Below are 18350 nucleotides of genomic sequence, written 5' to 3'. Positions count from 1 at the left end.
CCTAATTACACAATATAATTTTGTATAATACAATAATAGCAAACAAAAATGACTTTTACTTCTAAATCATACCGAGATTATCGGATTACCTGTGGAATCTAGACGCCGAATAGGTTTAACAAACGCTCCACTTCCCTCAGATATTCAATACTCATTATGAAATAGGGTATTATTTTCATTTCTACATATATAAATTGGCGGCGATCCACTTCGTATTCACACTTGACATCTGCACAAGAAACAACAAGCATCAATCAAACAAACCTACAACATGGTCCACCAGGTAAATTTTAAACATTTAAATTATATATTTAAAAGATAAATATAAATAAAATTTTCACTTATAGTTTAAAAAATATCATACGTGACTTAAACGACTTATTGTGATTACTTACGATATATATCTATCGTGACTAAAACGATAGATTTTCAAATTATTATTATAAATTTATATGCTACTTCTTTCTGCAGTTCATCGAAACTTCTTTAAAAAGAGATAGAAAACTGAAATAAATTGATTTTGGTTTCTATAATTTCAGTAGGATTAAATCGTTATTTAACTGTAACAAAACGCGAAAATCAGTCAAAACACCATGAAAACTTACTTCTTAAACTTGGTTAGGGTTATCCATACACTCTGATTTGCAATGCAATGTGTTTATAATATTCCAGTAGTCTTTATTATACTTAGGATAAGAGCTTTAATGTTGAAACAATAATAAATAAAACCCCAAGCACTCGTAAATAGCGCCATAAAATGAACTCTATCTGCCAATTTATAGCAGTAAACTTCATTTATTATTTCCAATGGAGTGAATTTTACATTTAAGAAGCGATCATACGGAATATCCAATTACCCCCTACATCGAAACGAATTTAAACTTCATAAAATAATGCGCATGAACGCCTCGATAAAAAATTGTGCAGTGACAAATAATAAATGATACCGATATCTTATTTACAGCTGGTTATTTTGTCTGGCCTGATCGTGGCAGCTCAATCCATGGTGCTGCATCCAGCTCCTTTGCCACTGTTCTTGGCTCAATATCCCGAACCGAACTACAGTTTCGCGTATGACGTGAACGATGCCCATACTGGAGATATTAAGAGCCAGCAGGAGAGCAGACGAGGAGACATCGTCATTGGCCAATACTCCTTAGTACAGCCTGACGGTATCAAGAGAACTGTCGATTATACTGCTAACGATAACACAGGATTCCTTGCCACCGTCAACAATCAAGTTAGGCCAGCAAATCAAGAGCAGTCCAACAGGCGTTTCAACGTACCAGAACAGACCACTCGCGCTTCCAACAAAGGCCAGGAAGTGCAGTACAGCACCGCGAGCACAGCATCCTACAGCACCCCTCAGGGATGGCCCGACAACGCGCAAAGCGTAACTCCTGCCCCCGTCACAATTACCAGGTCGTCGGTCATTCACCCCTCTTTCTCGAACGGACACAATCCTTGGATCTAACCAGTTACACCGAAATCAACTATTCACTATGCTATAGGCGGACTCGAATCGGTTTTACATTGACAATTTGCATTTATTTTCTAAGCAATCTCAGTTTCCCAATTCTCGACTAATAACTGCGGATAAACTAGACCACTCTATGAACCGCCATCGGACACGTTTTAATGTGTTTATCGAAGCGAGTAGTGCTTTTCAGCGTTGGCACGCCCCATCGCCTTATCGCTTTTTTGTGATCTCCCTTTGATCGTGATATTACACGTCATATAGGTTGAAATGTGACGGAATGCCCCCATGCTGTTATTTTTAGCTGAATATTCTTCTTAATAGTACTTACGACTTATAATCTATTATGATTTGAATATCTAACGAAGCATAGTCCCGAAGTTTTGTTGTAGTTGCCTTGTCTGTATAGTATTACGAATATATATTAGAGTATTGAAGTATATTCGCGGTCAAAAATTGTTAATATCTTTATGTTGAATTTGACTACTTTATTAAGTTTCATTTTTGAAAATTTAAACTCAAATTTCACGCATTCCATTCCAATGTGGAGATAATATACTAATTATATTATTTGTTATTTAATATGTATTGTATAAATAAATGTTTGCAATTGTAACCTGATTTTTTTTTATAGCTATTCTCATTTTTATTGAAATGAAACTTATTTATTATCATTTATTGATACGAATAATGTTTTGAATTTATTTAAACAAAACATAGTTTCTTACAAGAAAAGTATTATTAAACTTGCTATTCATATTTTGAAAGCGATTGAATATATAGTACTTAATATATTATTTAATATATTGGTTAAAATAATTATATATTTCATTTTGTTTTTTAAGAAACTGTTAGTTGTAAAAGCGCAAATGACTTTTTGTTTGTTAATTTATTTGTTTGTTAATTATGTTCGAATCAACTATAATAAAAAAAAAGCAGATGTAACCGCGGAAAATAGCTAGTATCTGATAAAGCCGTTTCATATCGTTACCTAATACTCAATACGATTAAATTATAGACTTATTAATTAAAACTGCAATGAAACAATTTGAACACTGTTTACTTTGAACATATTATTGTAATTATGCCGCGTGTTCGTACTCAAGGTCGTCTTGGCATTAATCAAGCAAGTCACTGAGGTGAAAGCTTCTCATAAACATGCATTCGAAGATATCGTACAGAGACAATTCTTCGAGTGCATCGCCCGAGCGATCTTGACTTTTAGACGTTTCCTGAATTTCTTTTTTGTTGACAAAACAAGTTAAAGTAGAACTGGATCAAAACTTTGGGTAGTATATATACGCAATGGGATGAGAGCAACAGCATCAGTTACAGAATTCATCGACGTAGTCACAACTCATCATATTCCTACAAAATGGTTGCGAAGGTAAGTTTCACCACAATAACAATACATGTAATATTATATTGCTTAACAATTATTTCATCACCATTATCACTTGAACCGATTGACCACCACTGCTTCAGGTCCTAGATCCTCAATTTTTTCTGCTTATTTCCTCCCAGTAGCTCCCCTTTGCAAAATCAAACAATTCTTTAGATAGTAAAAAAAAAGATTTCAGCTTTCCCAACTTTACGCTTAACTTCTTTGTTTTCTGGAAGAATATATTTTAATAATATTTCCTGGAACCTGGAACCTCCATTATCTCCACTTAAGCATTTGACAATTACACTAGGTTTTTTTTTTATAATTATAAATTGATGGACCGACCCACCTGATCGAAAAACAACGCCTTTAAACTGGGCAACACTTCCCAGGTCATGCAAGAAACACATTTGTAAAGTGTTGCCCTGTGTCCATTAACCTGAGGCGTAGCTGTTAAGCCTCACACCGGCATCCACGCCCTTCAGATCGGAACACAACATTGCGACAATGCTGACTAGCGGCAGAAATAAGCATGGTGATAGTACTTCCTCTGTCACGAAAAGCTTTATCACTACTAAATAATATGATGGATGTAATAAATGTAGTCCTTTTAAATTGTCGAGTTATACGGTTGCTCAAATTGACTGCGGCTACCAATAAATTGCACCATCATTTCGTCATAATTCCGCATTAGAACTGATAAGGATGATAAGTTTACTAATAACCATTCCTTTGTTCTTTGTTTCATCTTACTGACTTCCCAAAAAAAAGATCGGAGTCACGATTGGGTGAAATTTATTAAAGACGAGTATTTACAGCTGAGCTTCGGATTAATAATTGTTTTTTTTTATAGTTCGTCGTTCTTTTCGCCGTGATGGCCGTCGCCGCTTGCTCGGACTACTCCAGCTTCTCTTACGGTGTAGCTGATCCCTACACTGGTGACTTCAAGAGCCAAGTTGAAAGCCGTGCTAACAACAACGTTCTTGGACAATACTCCCTCTTGGAATCCGATGGCACTCGCCGTACTGTTGACTATGCTGCTGGCGCTCAGGGTTTCAACGCTGTTGTAAGGAAAGACCCTGCCCTGGTCGCTGCTGCTCCCATCTCTTACGCTGCTGCTCCAATCTCTTACGCTGCTGCCGGCTACCCTTACGGATACTCTTCTCCCTACGCTTACTCCAAATTCGGCGCCTACCCCTACAGCTATGGCTACCCCTACGGACGTTTCTACTAGATTTCGAAGCTTCATCAGAATCACAGGACCAATAACATCGATTTCACTCTTAATTTGTAAACTAAAACCATGTAAATAATGTAGATAATTAAACAAATGTTCACCGAATTATCCCTTTTACTTTGATTTCTCCTTCTTCTGAAAATATTCACTTTATTATCTGACAGTTCTATTAAGTGAGAATATTAAAGCTGTAGGACTAATATCCTCACCACGAGATAACTGTGTCAATCTTCTTATCTTATAGCAAAAGGATGAGTAAATTATATATCATAATTGTTTCTAGAGTACATTACAGAGGAGTGGATGGAAAGGGAAGTTGTGTAGTTGGTAATATGTTTTCACCATAGAGGAGAGGATATGAGCTGGTAATAAAACACCTAGCCTAGCTGACTATTTGATTATCCTGTTTGCTGCAGACTGCTCGCTGCTAACTCTACTTTCTTTTAGGAGACACCGGGCTTGTTTCATCAACGATATAATCATTATCTTTTTTAGTATCTTGGTGTCCAATCACTGGGCACAAATCTCTCTTGTATGAGAGGTATTTAATAAATATTACCGGCCCTATACTTCTAATTTGCATTTTAAAATATATACTTCCTCTTATATACTTCCTCAAAGTGTAGGTTAAAATACAAAGAAAGGTATTTATTGCTTAGACACTCAACGTTGTCCCAACGACTATTTATACATGTGAGTGATGATATCCGGGACCGAAGGTTTAACGTGGCCTCCGAGGTACGAGGGTGGACACCGCAATTTCGTACAACGGACTTGTAGTTTAAAATTCTCGCTATAAAACAATGAAGTGCCATGCTTCATATCATATTTCTCCAATCCGGGAACCTCGTGACCGATAGTTGAACATGCTTACCACTTGAGCAACGAGTCAGCTTAAGCTATCGAAGCTACATTTGCGCATAGAAGGACTTTTTGAAAGTCCTCCTATATATACGTTATCTATCCTCTATATATATAATTCAAAGTCTTGATTGACTGATATATCAACGCGCAGCCTAAACAGCTTTGAGCTTCTCAACAGGTTGAGATTATTTATATGACGTTCCCTTTTATACATAAACACCCACTAAGAAAGCATTTTTAGAAATTCAAAATAAAAAAAAGTAAAAAAGAGGGTTCAAGTTTGCATGAAAGTCTGTTTTTTTCAAATTATATTTATGAAAATTGTTGGTTTTCGGTTACAAATAAAGATAGCTACTGGTATTCAAAAATTCTTTCCGAACGGAGCCATATAGGGCATAAAAATTGGTATGAGGGTCCTTTATTCTTTATGTTATGTCCACTTAACGTAAAGGCTTAAAGCTACAATTTAAAAAGTACGCACCCTATAGTGCAGTTTTAATAATTTACACCAACAAAAGTGTTTAATAAGGGATGAAAATTTGTTACAACGCGCAAACTTTGTAACTACCAATCAAACGTATTTTTTTTTTTATTTAATAAGAATTTCATAGCTTACTCTTGAGAGTACGGGATATTTACATCACTTCACAACTTAGGCATAAAGTCGGACAACAGGCGGGCAATGCAACGCAGTGGGTCGCAGATTGAAATTATGTATGGGAAAAATTAAATACAATTTAAGACAATAATAGGAGTGTAGCTCCCGGTTTCGTCCTCGGAGTCGAAGTCGTAAGAGACGAATGCGAGTAATTTATTAAGTAACTTAATTTTAACTTAAATACGTTTTTTTCCATAATTATTTTAGTATGAAAGTATAAAATTTGATTAAAGGCAATTTTTGTACTTTCAGTCTGTATACTAGACGATTTAAGTTTTATAAATGTGAAGTTCTATATTATAAACGTTCTGATTTGAGTACTTTAATCAAATTACGTATTACGTGTAACAATCATTAATTAACACGAATCGAATACGTACAAACAATAAAACAGAAGGTCAAGTCTTTAGAAACGGATATTGTAGACCAGTAAAGTTAATATGGTATAGTTTCCTTTAAACATTATATATGCTCTATTGTTTCTATACAAGTTCCTTGGCGTGGTCCGGTACTGCAGCTGACCGGCAAAGTTCCGCATAGCCGATAATGGTTGGCCAACGAAATTGAACTCTGAAAAGCATTCACTTCGAGTGACCTAGAAGGCATACCTGTCATTTATTTCCTATTAATAGCGCCGAATGATTGTACAGGACTTGTATAAAAGCCCTATAGTCGCCGGGACTTTTCATTCACAGTTCACTGTGCAGCAAAAACAAACGTTTCAAAATGTCAGCTAAGGTAATAATAGTACCTAACATTTAACTCGGTTTCGATTAAATGGGACACTGCCCTTTGCCAAGAAATCATTAAAATTGATAATTTATGTAGTTACTCGCATGTTGATATAATTTGTGTTTGCGAATGAATAAAAAGTGGATACGATTGTGTCAAAATTGATTAATGTGATATTAATGGCAATAAAAGCTGTGCTTTTTACGTTTCAATCGTGATCTTTTTCATACACTACGTGGAAGAAAAAAAAGTTTTACTTCTACAATAAGCTTGTTTAAAATTTGATATACCTTTGACTTAGACCACTTTGTCATTTCTACACTTTTTATTTAAGGGAAGCTGGAAAGGACCTAATACTTAATAATTTCTCAGTCACCTCTTTAATAGCGTTTTGAAAACGTATTTAATGGACTAAATTGTAAATTATGCAATCTATTCGTCTATAGGTATAGACAAGAATACACAATTTGGTTTTGTTATCACAATTATTTTCTAGTTACTTTTATTTTAAAACCAGACTTTGAACGAAATTTGAGTAATAATACGGAAACGATTTGGAAGTACAAAAAAAAAATACGATATTTCCGAGAAATAATAAAGAAAAAGTTCTAGAATATTATAAATAAAAAAAAATAAAACCGAACTAACTAAACTAAAAAAAGCGAGGTGCTTTTTTTAGCTCGTTAAAAACAATGGAAATATCTTTATTCTAATGTTACAAATTTATCTTTGCAGTTCGTCGTACTTGCATGCTTGGTGGCTGCAGCGCAAAGCAGCGCTATCCATGGCGCAGACTACACCAGCTTCTCATATGGCGTAGCTGACCCCCACACCGGTGACGTCAAGAGCCAGCACGAAACCCGCGTCGGCGGCAACGTCGTCGGCCAATACTCTCTGTTGGAGTCTGACGGTACCCGCCGTACTGTGGACTACGCTGCTGACGACCACTCCGGTTTCAACGCCATCGTGCGCAAAGACCCAGCCTTGATCGGACACGTTGCTCCCGTTGTCGCCGCTCCGGTCGCGCACGCCGCTCCGGTCGTCGCGGCCGCTCCTCTCGCCTACGCCGGATACGGCGCACACGCCGCTGCCCCTGCTGTAGCATACGCTGCCGGTCCTTCAGTTTCATACTCCGCATCTTCATCCTCTGTTGCCCACGGAGGCTACGGCGCTCCCGTCGCTCACGGTGCCATCGCTGCTCCCCTGGCTTTAGGCTACGGAGCTGTCGCCGCTGCTCCCCTCGCTTTAGGTCACGGTGCTATTGCTCCCTTGGCTTTAGGTCATGGTGCGGCTTTAGGCCATGGTGCGCTCGCCGGTCCCTGGGCCCGTGCTGCGGCGTACGGAGCTCACGGTCTCGGACACTACTAAGCGAAAAACCTCTCTATTAGGAATTTATTTATGTACCTACGTAATTAATAATTATGACGATGGTTATGAATGATGAATGATGAAAATGCTGTGATCAAATAATAAAAAAATGTACCATAATATTTACTGCATTTTATTACAACATATAAATTTCCTTATTTTATTTATGCAACTTAGCATTGAAACTGCATTTAGGACATAATATTATACAGTCTTTTATCAAGTTAATTAAGTTATCTAAATTAGAGAAGATATACAAAATTCTGATTAAGAATTTTTGTACACAAATAGGTATTTAGAAATCTTTAAGCTTCAAAATATTTAAAAATATATTTTTTATATTGCTGATACTCGTATTTGACGTTAATAATAACATATTAAATCAAAACACAACAACTACTAATAACTTTCCCACGTAAACTTTCATCCGCTACTCTACACAATTTATCTCGACTTACCGCATCGCTTCGTCCACCTCCGCTTTTCCTTCTTTTGGTAGGTTTCTGAGAGTTGTAGCATGATGCTAAATAACCTTTTTGAAGAGTTGGGCTATCAAATTCAAAAGGGATATCTTAAATAGGACTGGCGGTTCTGGAAATTAGCTCGTTTGAAACCAAAAAAGTAACTCTTTTATTTTATAATAAGTATAACCGTACCGTTTTCGATATCGATACGCTGGGACGTCCGAGTAAAATGGAATTTATCATCATGGTTGAAAAGCTCGATTGAAAAGTTGTCCACAACTCTCGCAGCTTAGAATTTGGCAGAATTCTTGTTAAATCAAAATCTGTAATACAGAATTTGCGACTCTAAAAAAAGGGAGATTAGATCTATTTTGCTGTAACGGTATATAGTTTCTAGTGAAGAAAGCGACTCCACGTTTGCGAGTATAGAAGTTATATAATAAGAGGTTCTTGACTACAGATCTAGGAAAATGTTAAATGTTACAAAATTGATCCATTTACTAGTTTTGTTATCGCCATTCAATTGTCACTACACCAATCAGTATGTGGTTTAAAAAAGTGTGCACATAAGTTTAAGAATGTGATTTGACACATTTCATAAGTCGTGGTTACTATGCGATTGATGAATTTCATAATGGCAAGGCGAAAAATTCTCAGTAATCAAATTTCGCTCAGAAAACAGAAAAATTCAAAAGTAAACTGTAAAATGATGTTGAAAACGAGCAATCTGCTGGGTTTCTTGCTGGATCTGCTTGGTAGAATCTGTTTTTCGAACCAGTGGTAATTTTTTTTTATTTTTTATTTTAGTATTATAGACGAGCGCTTGACTGCAATCACACCTGATGATAAGCGATGATGCAGCCTAAGGTGGAGCGCGCTTGTCTAGAAGATGCCTATTCACTCTTGATTTGAAGGTACTCTTACTGTAGGAACCGGGGATAATGGAAGCTGGAAGAGCATTCCAGATCCTAGCGGTGCGGATCAGAATCAAAGATGCGAAGCGCTTCGTACGCGTCCGCGGTATATTGACCACGTAGGGATGCAGATCCTTACGGTGCCTAGCGGTTCGATGGTAAAGGGGGCGTGGGGGGGGAGGGTTAACTAGATCAAATAGGTAGGATCAATAAAAACTTTTGTGTATTTAAGTTAACTTAGTAAATTATATGGTGGCTAAAACCAAAGGCAACACTAAGCAAGGAATGCAAGGAACTCATCCTGCAACATGCCGCCATGTGTCCATCAACCTGAGGCGTGGGTGACAAGCCACATGTGCCTGTAATTACACCGGCAACCACACCCTTCAGACTGGAGCACATAATTGCAACAGTGACAGAAATAATCATGGCGGTAGTACTTCCCCGGAATCCCCGGATTATAACTGTCAAAAAAAACTCTACAACTAAACAAATCATGAGTGTCATGTATATCTAAAATTATTAATTAGTAAACACGACACCACACAGATCCACAAAATATTTTGTTCACGCATATTTTGCTCCCGAAAAGGTACGTACGGAAATATTGACTTTAAAACTCACAAACAATTAAAAGTAGTTTAGCAGAAAGTACTCAACTCGTAACATTTACATAAATAAGTAGGTATTGGATAGAAGCAGGTGTTACTTTGCGGAAATCCATGATATATTATGAAAATTAAGCTTAATTTGCTATAGATCGCAAAAAGCAGGAAAGCAATCTGTATGGTGTAATTTGTAATTTCTTCAATCCTTATACTCCACACCAAACAGATCTTCGGCCCTCCCTCCTCCCTCTCGGCGATACCCTCTACGCACGTTTCGCTCCGAAACCGGAGCATCCTCAGGAGATGTTGACTTTACAGGCCTAAACCTAGGCAGATAATTTATTTACCGCACTAAAATAAACTTGAGTGGTTGTCTTTTCTGCTGATCAACTGCAAGATGTTTTTGATAAAAATCACAATAACTCCTGATCATCCATAATTATTTCTTAAATCTGTACTATTCTTAATCTTGCCGCTAAAACTTAAAATAAAACTGTAACTGGTTTAATTCTGTACATTGAAGAGATATGAATTTTTTTTTAGTTAAGTTTTCTTTTATGTCTGTCTGTCTGTATATCTGTAGCTTGGCCGCGCATCACGCTGAAACTTCTAAATAAATTCAAATTAAGCTTTGCATGATTTCATACCACGTGGAAATACGATCCTTTTTATTCAGAAATATAGCACAGTTCCTTCGGGAGAGGGGTTTTTCAATTGTATACCTTAACTCAGTCAACTATAAACCGTTTCAAAAATTAATGTTAATTTGTTTCAACCAAAATTTCGTGTAGATCTGATAAATATAATTGGAGATAGAAGAAAGAACTTCGAATTTTTAGGAAACCCCTCAATTAAAATATTTGACAAGATATATATACCTACCTTATTACCTATACTGACACAATACTTAATATTATGCCGTTTAATTTACCTTAATATTTGGACGTCGATGTGAACGACAAAATATGCGTGAAACACAAAATGATAACATCCATATCTAAGTGTTTAGTACCTACCATATTTTTTCCAAATAAAGAATTTGAATTTGAATTTAAGGCTAACGATAATGAAAACATAAACTGTTTTTGCCACATTTATGCGGATTTTACTGCTAGGACCCAATTGAAAATCTTTGAATTTCTTCTAGTTAACCTCCACTGCCTTTTAAACCGACATAAATTTTAAAACAAAGTGCAAATTAAGCCCGTATAATTAATGATATTTTACTTGATGAACTGTTTGATGGTAATATAGAGCTTTATGTTACAAAGCTCGTCCGGGCTCACACTCGCATACAATAATATGTAATTGTTTTCTGTCCCAAATAAATAAATAAAAAAAAAAAAGCAGTATCGCTGTGTTCCGGTCAGAAGGGCGTGGTTGTCGTTTTAATAACAGGCACATGGGGCCGAGCACCTATCCTTCAGCTTGATGGACACAAAAATATACCTCATGTAATAAACAGCACACAGGACGCAAATCATGTCTTAACGATAATCATGCCATTAGAAAAAATACTAACCTAGTCCTTTCAAGTTCTACTACATATACACCACTCAGCTTGAACAACTCTTCCAGATTAGTTTATCTTTCAGAGACATTGCACTTTGTGGTACAGACATTATTGTATATAGTAAAACAAAATTGACTAAACATTATTCGATAGTTTTATTTTGAAAATATATTTCTACTCGTATTTACAATAATTCACAGCACTTCGTCGTAGTTCTAACTGATTATTCACCAACCGACACGCGCGACACCGTGGGCACCGTAGCCGATAGCACCGGCGAGGGGAGCGGCGGCGTATGTGTTGTAGGCGAGGGGAGCGGCAGCGGCACCGTATGCTACGGGTGCGACACCAGCGGCGTATCCCCAGGAAGTGGCAGGAGCGGCAGCATAGGCGGGAGCAGCAACGACAGCGGGAGCGGCAGCGACAGTGCGCGCGGCGTATCCCCAGGCGGCGGGAGCGGCAGCAATGGCAGGAGCAGCGGCGTAAGTGCGCGCAGCAATAACAGCGGGAGCAGCCGCAACAGCGGGAGCGGCAACAACAGCGGGAGTGGCAACAACAGCGGGAGCGGCGATCACAGCTGGGTCTTTACGCACAACAGCGTTGAAACCGTTGTGTGCGTCGGCAGAGTAGTCGACAGTACGGCGGGTACCGTCGGACTCCAACAGGGAGTATTGTCCGACAACGCTGTCGCCGACACGGTTTTCGGTCTGGCTCTTCACATCACCGGTGTAGGGGTCAGACACTCCGTAGGAGAAGCTGTTGCTGTTGTAGCCGTTCAGGCCGCTGGCGTGAGCGACCGCGACGAAGAGAGCGAGTACTACGAACTGAAAGTAAGAATATAAAAATTGTTTTGTACCTATACCTTTTTTGTTTAGTATTGGCTTAAATCTTGCTAACCACATCATTTTTAGATAGATAGATATTTAGATCTTTACCTGTCCTTTCATTTTTTTTTCTATTTGTTTGTGATAAGAAAATATTTCTTATTTAATATGAATGACGGAAATACATTTTAAGGATTTGTAAAATTTGTGTAAACCCTTATGCTATGGCCACAATAAATACCCAAAACTTCGTATGGGTCAGCATACAAAGTTTTGGGTATTTATTGTGGCCTGATATCAAACACATTTTAGGACCGGACAAGACCCTCATTTTGCGCGACATTGTAATCTTGGCTAAGCAAGAAATTCTTAACATTATGATCTGTATTCATGTGAATTCTGTGACAACAAATTTTCGTCAGCAATTACTTATGTTGCGATTAAAATTAAGTTTTCGCGCCAGTAGATTTAAATTTAATTTTAGTGCCACTACTAAGAATGACAATAAATAAACATATTTAAGTATCTACTTTTATGAGAAGCATGGCCTGTATTCATTTCAAATCTCTCTATCTCAAAATATATTTATCTGATCTTCACCTTTGGATAAGGCTAACCAGTTGTTACCTACATGTTCGCTTCAAATAAAATTGTTATTAAAAATGGGTATGAGTGCTAGATCCTAAACATGGGTCGAGTTTACAAGCTCTTTTAGATCAATGGACAATTTATATAATTAATAAATAAATAATTACTTATTACCTTAGATGCCATTTTGGTGTGTTATTGTCGAGTTCTGACTGTAACTGATTGTAGAACTCCGATTAACACTATTTATATTGGCACAACGGCTGAAGTTTGGAGACAGGACAGGAAGTAAACTACATGTACTGTTTTAGGCGTATGCAAAATTAAATCTTAATAAGTGAATGTATACAGTACAAGTTTTTAAGGTGCCGAGTTAGATTTAAATATTTGCATAATCTTTTTATATCATTTTATTTTTTATAAAATTAGAAATATAGCCGGAGCGATATAATAGACGCGCAATATATTTATTTAAAAGCCTTTAATATTAATTAGTAAAATTAGTTTGTGTTTTTTTTTATGCCATTCTACACAAGTGTAGAATTCTCCTCCCATTGAGCTGATGCCGGTGACTTTTGATGTGGGATTTGTTTAAATAAAACTTCACGTAGTACATATATTATACTAGTTGATTGTATTCCATGGCTTAGTTTTCTATAACGAACTTTTCAGAACCGTCTTAAGAATTATGACTCAACACAAAAATGACATTAGTTCTTTACGACCACAGACCCACCAAAACCACAGAATACATAGACATTCACGGTCCAGACCACAGATGAGAAATGTGAATGAATGGCCCAAACAACAAGTTAGCCCTTGATTGCAATCTCACCTCGTGGTAAGGAGCGCATAGTGAAGAATTATCTGTTAGGGAATATGGCAATTATATTAAACTGATACTCCTAATTGGTTTCTAAATGTCATCGTACCGGAACCCTAAATCGCTTAGCGGCTCGGTAACCAGCCACCACCGTAGCCTCCAACCATGATGATGATTTTAAAATGTTTATCTACAATTATTAGATAACTTGTTGGGTTTTTCTGTTACAAAATCTCATTACAAGCACTTTGTTAGGAAATTTATATTATTCGCCCCTGTGTCAGGCAGAGCACATTAAGTCTTCGGGTTTAGTTTTGATCCATCCCCACCATCTCACTACTATTTACAATGTAGATACCTATTATTTATGTAAATAACGCATCAAAAGTTCCATTTATGTGTCTGTTTGAATAACGAATATTTAGCTTTAATCACTAACTAGCTGACCCGGCACCAAATCGGTTAACACAAATAAAATGACATTTTCTAAAAATGATTCCTAGCTAGATCGATTTATTGCCCTCGAAACCCCTGTATACTGAATTTTATGAAAATCGTTGGAGCCGAAAATCGATTCCGAGATTCCAATTATATATGTACAAGAATTGCTCGTTTAAAAATATAAGATAAGATATATTGCATGCATTGCATTTTGCAATAAAAAAAAAATACGTGAACAGACCTATTCGCCGCGGGTAGATTCGTTTTATAAGAATTGGCTTATTAGAGTTTTTGGGATATATTTATCGCTTTTTAACCGACTTGCTTCAGAGTTTATCGATTTGGATGAATAAACGGAATAGAATAGAAAAACTTTATTGCAACAAAACACAATAGTAAAAACTGAGCTAAACCTAATTTATTTTTTTTTTTTAATATCATTTCTAAATGGTCTCATTACATGGGGATAACAAAATTTTGCGGAAACATACTACGGAACTCTTCAAAAATGACAGCAAATCTGCAAATCAAATCATTGCTGAATCAATTACATAACACACGTTGTTTACACACGCTTGTACAATCAAAGGAGTTGCCTACGCAGTGCTTTCTGGTTATCGGGGTACAACCACATTTTTTATCAAAGTTAGCAGAAGTTGCAATTTTTTAACACGAACTTAGTAGTGGCACATAGTATACAAGCTTAATTTATACAAAAATATATTAAATTTTTAGTCGGTATTTAACTCATAATTGAAATCGTTTTTAGTTTCTTGTTAAACGAGGAATTGTTTTCATAATGACGGAACCGCAGATGAAAACTAGTGTTGCTTGAATAACTAGTAGCCTGGTATGTAGTTTTCATTTGTAAGACCTTGGAACTGGGAGAAATGTTTTTGTACACAAGTTAAGACAATCGTTACTTTATAAAGCGAGCCGACCAGGTTGTTGGCATTAAACAATAACTCGTCAAGTGACTTTCAGAATAAGCATTAAAATGTGTTAAAAAACGTCTTACCGAAACATCGAAAACAAATATAGCTACGAACAAAGTTACAAGATAAGTCTGTATTTTATCACCTGTCTCAAATTTAAATATTTTTTATTTTAAAATTTCATGAAATATAAAGGAAAATACAATTAAAAGCGATCTTCCTTTTTGTTCTTTTCATCAACTTTAAGATTGAAAATTACTCGAGAAAAGGTTGTTTACATTATAAGGCAAGTTATAAAGCATAGAGTACATAACATAATTCCTATTAAGGTCCAGTTTGCTTACCTTCTGACTTGTGACAGATAATATAATATATGCATAAACGGAAGTTTTGTCAATTCCTTACTTTATGTCAAATGACAAAGACTTGTTTATATCCGACAAGTTTAGAATGAAAATATCTTTTTTTTTTTACCACAATATTCACATCGCCATCTAGCCCCAAAGTAAGCGTACCTTGTGTTATGGGTACTTAAATAAGTGATCAATATTTTTACGAATAATGTACATAAATACTCATAATATACAAATGAACACCCTACACTGAAAAACATTCATGTTCTTCACACAAACATTTTCCAGTTGTGGGAATCAAACCCACAGCCTTGACTTAGAAAGCAGTGTCGCTGCCCACTGCGCCAATCGGCCGTCAAAACTTTGACCACATTATGTTGGTCTACAACAGCTTCGTTGTATATAATGCTATTTTGAGCGCCCATACTTTTCTTTATAAATCTAAAGTATGAGAAAACAATATTTTCAGTATAATATCAACTGCAAATTCCCGTGGGTTTATTTTTGTATACTTTTCGCATTTACTGTAATCTCTTTTAAATGAATAAAGCCCTGAATAAGTAATTTGTTGCACGAATGCAGGACATTCAAAAAACTAGATATTTAAATTATAAATTATATATTGTTATATATTCGATGAAATTTATAACTTACCTTAGTAATAAATTTTATCAAAATTGTCAAATCGATAACATAACCAAGATTTTCGGAATAAAAAGTTTCCTACGAATTAAACTATTTTCTTGATACTGGTTTTGATAGAAATCGGTGCAGCAAATCTAGAATCAGGAGGTCATAATATATTTTTGACATTGATGAAACAAAATACGTACTTTCAATAGGAACCAACGTAAATCAGTTTATCTGTTGCAGCGTGATCGAAGGACAATACAATAAACACACTTTCTTATATAAAATATTTTTTAGGATATTTTAATTTTTTTAATATCATTATTTTTTTATATACGAACGGATTGGGCGGTACTTAATGGTTCCTTTTATTACTATGAAACTTATTTATCAGATTTTATCACGTCGTAGCAGATTTTGTTAATTTGACATGAAGGTTTGTAAACTAAATATATCTCAATCTCTTTATATTAAGATTTTATATTACCGCATGAATTACGTATTTTGATTCTTAATATCTCTCTAATTCAAGGTCCTAAGTATTCGCGCCTCAAACTAATCAATTCAGTGACTCAGCGTTCCAATACCTCAGTCGAGTTCAATCGCTTTGAACGACGGGCCCACTATTCTAATAATATATAACATCCGACTGCATTTCACAGGATAAAATTTCTAATAAAACAACGTTTCTTAAATATTGTTCGATATAATTTTATTTCGCAAAGATAATCATTCTCCTATTTACAAAAATCACAGCACTTCGACGTAGTTCTAACTAATTATTCACCAACCGACACGCGCGACACCGTGGGCACCGTAGCCGATAGCTCCGGCGAGGGGAGCGGCGGCGTATGAGTTGTAGGCGAGGGGAGCGGCTGCGTATGAGTTGTAGGCAAGGGGAGCGGCAGCGGCACCGTAGGCTACCGGTGCGACACCAGCGGCGTATCCCCAGGAAGCGGCAGGAGCGGCGGCATAGGCGGGAGCAGCAACAACAGCGGGAGCGGCGGCAACAGTGCGCGCGGCGTATCCCCAGGCGGCGGGAGCGGCGGCGACAGTGCGTGCAGCAATGACAGCGGGAGCAGCCGCAACAGCGGGGGCGGCAACAACAGCGGGAGCGGCGACAACAGCGGGAGCGGCGATCACAGCTGGGTCTTTACGCACAACAGCGTTGAAACCGTTGTGTGCGTCTGCAGAGTAGTCGACAGTACGGCGGGTGCCGTCGGACTCCAATAGGGAGTATTGTCCGACAACGCTGTCACCGACACGGTTTTCGGTCTGGCTCTTCACATCACCGGTGTAGGGGTCAGAAACTCCGTAGGAGAAGCTGTTGCTATTGTAGCCGTTCAGGCCGCTGGCGTGAGCAACCGCTACGAAGAGAGCGAGTACTACGAACTAAAAAAATAAGAAAAATAACCATTTAATATTAAGTATAAATCAGAATAATTATTACTTCAGTATAATCAACTTTTAAAAGTGTTTTCATATTTTAAATGAACTATTTCATTCAACTATCGTTATGTGCCAATAGTGATATAAAAACTACACCTCACTGCGATTTTTTGATTTAGTTTTGTTTTATTTTTAATCTTATATTCAATTAAATAAGTAAATAAGTTAGGAATAAAAAGCTATATAAAAATATTAATTTATATTTAAAAAATAATTTATCTTTGTTTTAAGACAAAAATTTTATTAATATTAATTATTTTGATATATTTGTTTACCTTTGATGCCATTGTTGGTGTGTTATTGTCGACTTCTGACTGTGACTGATTGTAAGACTCTGATTAACACTATTTATATCGGTACCCAGTTGGGGAACAGGACAGGAAGTAAACAGGTACTGTTTTTAGGCATATATGCAAAATGAAATCTTAATGAAGTGAATGTATACAGTACAAGTTTGAAAGGTGGCGAGTTAGGTTTAAATATCTGCATATTCTATTTAATTGATAAAGGTCACTTGATAATTTTCGTCTGACTGTATAGAATTGGCGCGAAGAAATTACTGGTTTTTAATATTTGAATTTTTGGATTTTAATTTTATTGTTAAAATACTGAAACTATTTGATAGAGGCAGGGCGTTTTACGTAATCTGTACCGAGAGATTTATAATTTTTTCAATCTTTATTCTCCACACAAATCTTCGGCAAGGCTGACTCTATGAGCACTTGTGACTACTAATAAGCAAGAAACTCAACATTTGCACTTTTTGATTTCATCTTTTTTGTGAGAGATGAAAGTGGAGCCGGATGATTTCAAGCAACCTTGTCATTAAGAAATAAATTATTTGTATCGCAATCTTGCTGTAATTAATGTGTTTAACAAATTCTTCAAAGTTATGCATTGCTAGGTCAAAAATTACTTTAGGAATCATATTATTATTATAAAAGCGTATACTCAATCCCACAAATAACTTCTGTACCTTTCGCAAACGATATGCATATGTCACAAACTTGTGCCCATCTCTTGTAAGTCGATTGTTTATATTCACAATTCGTACTTTGTCTACTACTACTTTGTCTTAATCTATACTT

The 18350-nt window shown here is 36.5% G+C and overlaps 2 protein-coding genes across 2 annotated transcripts; one reads left to right on the top strand and one right to left on the bottom strand.

Moving 5' to 3' along the window:
* The first annotated feature begins 271 nt into the window (after positions 1 to 271).
* LOC120636948 lies at positions 272 to 7783 on the top strand. The gene is made up of 6 exons (XM_039908527.1): positions 272 to 283; positions 965 to 1240; positions 3715 to 4084; positions 4382 to 4421; positions 6316 to 6358; positions 7088 to 7783. Exons 1-6 carry the CDS (start codon positions 272 to 274, stop codon positions 7718 to 7720), a joined length of 1374 nt encoding a protein of 457 aa, XP_039764461.1. The 3' UTR covers positions 7721 to 7783.
* A 3663-nt stretch (positions 7784 to 11446) lies between these two features.
* Positions 11447 to 17565, bottom strand: LOC120636947 (cuticle protein-like). The gene is made up of 5 exons (XM_039908526.1): positions 17538 to 17565; positions 16605 to 17205; positions 13467 to 13498; positions 12806 to 12826; positions 11447 to 12043 (listed from the first exon to the last, which is right to left on the bottom strand). The coding sequence occupies exons 1-5, from the start codon at positions 17547 to 17549 to the stop codon at positions 11447 to 11449; spliced, it is 1263 nt and encodes a 420-aa protein (XP_039764460.1). The 5' UTR covers positions 17550 to 17565.
* Positions 17566 to 18350: the final 785 nt, after the last annotated feature.

Source organism: Pararge aegeria, chromosome 3 (genome assembly GCF_905163445.1).
Source record: "Pararge aegeria chromosome 3, ilParAegt1.1, whole genome shotgun sequence".
Taxonomy (NCBI): domain Eukaryota; kingdom Metazoa; phylum Arthropoda; class Insecta; order Lepidoptera; family Nymphalidae; genus Pararge; species Pararge aegeria.
The sequence above is the reverse complement of the archived record's forward strand: the minus strand, read 5'-3'. Positions and strand labels throughout refer to the sequence as shown.

Excerpts from the sequence above, each read along its gene's own strand:
- LOC120636948 (XM_039908527.1), top strand. Across the intron at positions 1,241-3,714 it reads TTGCCACCGTCAACAATCAA|TTCGTCGTTCTTTTCGCCGT; the intron begins GTTAGGCCAGCA and ends TTTTTTTTATAG. Across the intron at positions 6,359-7,087 it reads GTTTCAAAATGTCAGCTAAG|TTCGTCGTACTTGCATGCTT; the intron begins GTAATAATAGTA and ends TTATCTTTGCAG.
- LOC120636947 (XM_039908526.1), bottom strand. Across the intron at positions 13,499-16,604 it reads CCACGGTGTCGCGCGTGTCG|ATAATTCTTCACTATGCGCT; the intron begins GTTGGTGAATAA and ends ATTCCCTAACAG. Across the intron at positions 12,827-13,466 it reads TATGCGCTCCTTACCACGAG|CACACCAAAATGGCATCTAA; the intron begins GTGAGATTGCAA and ends ACTCGACAATAA.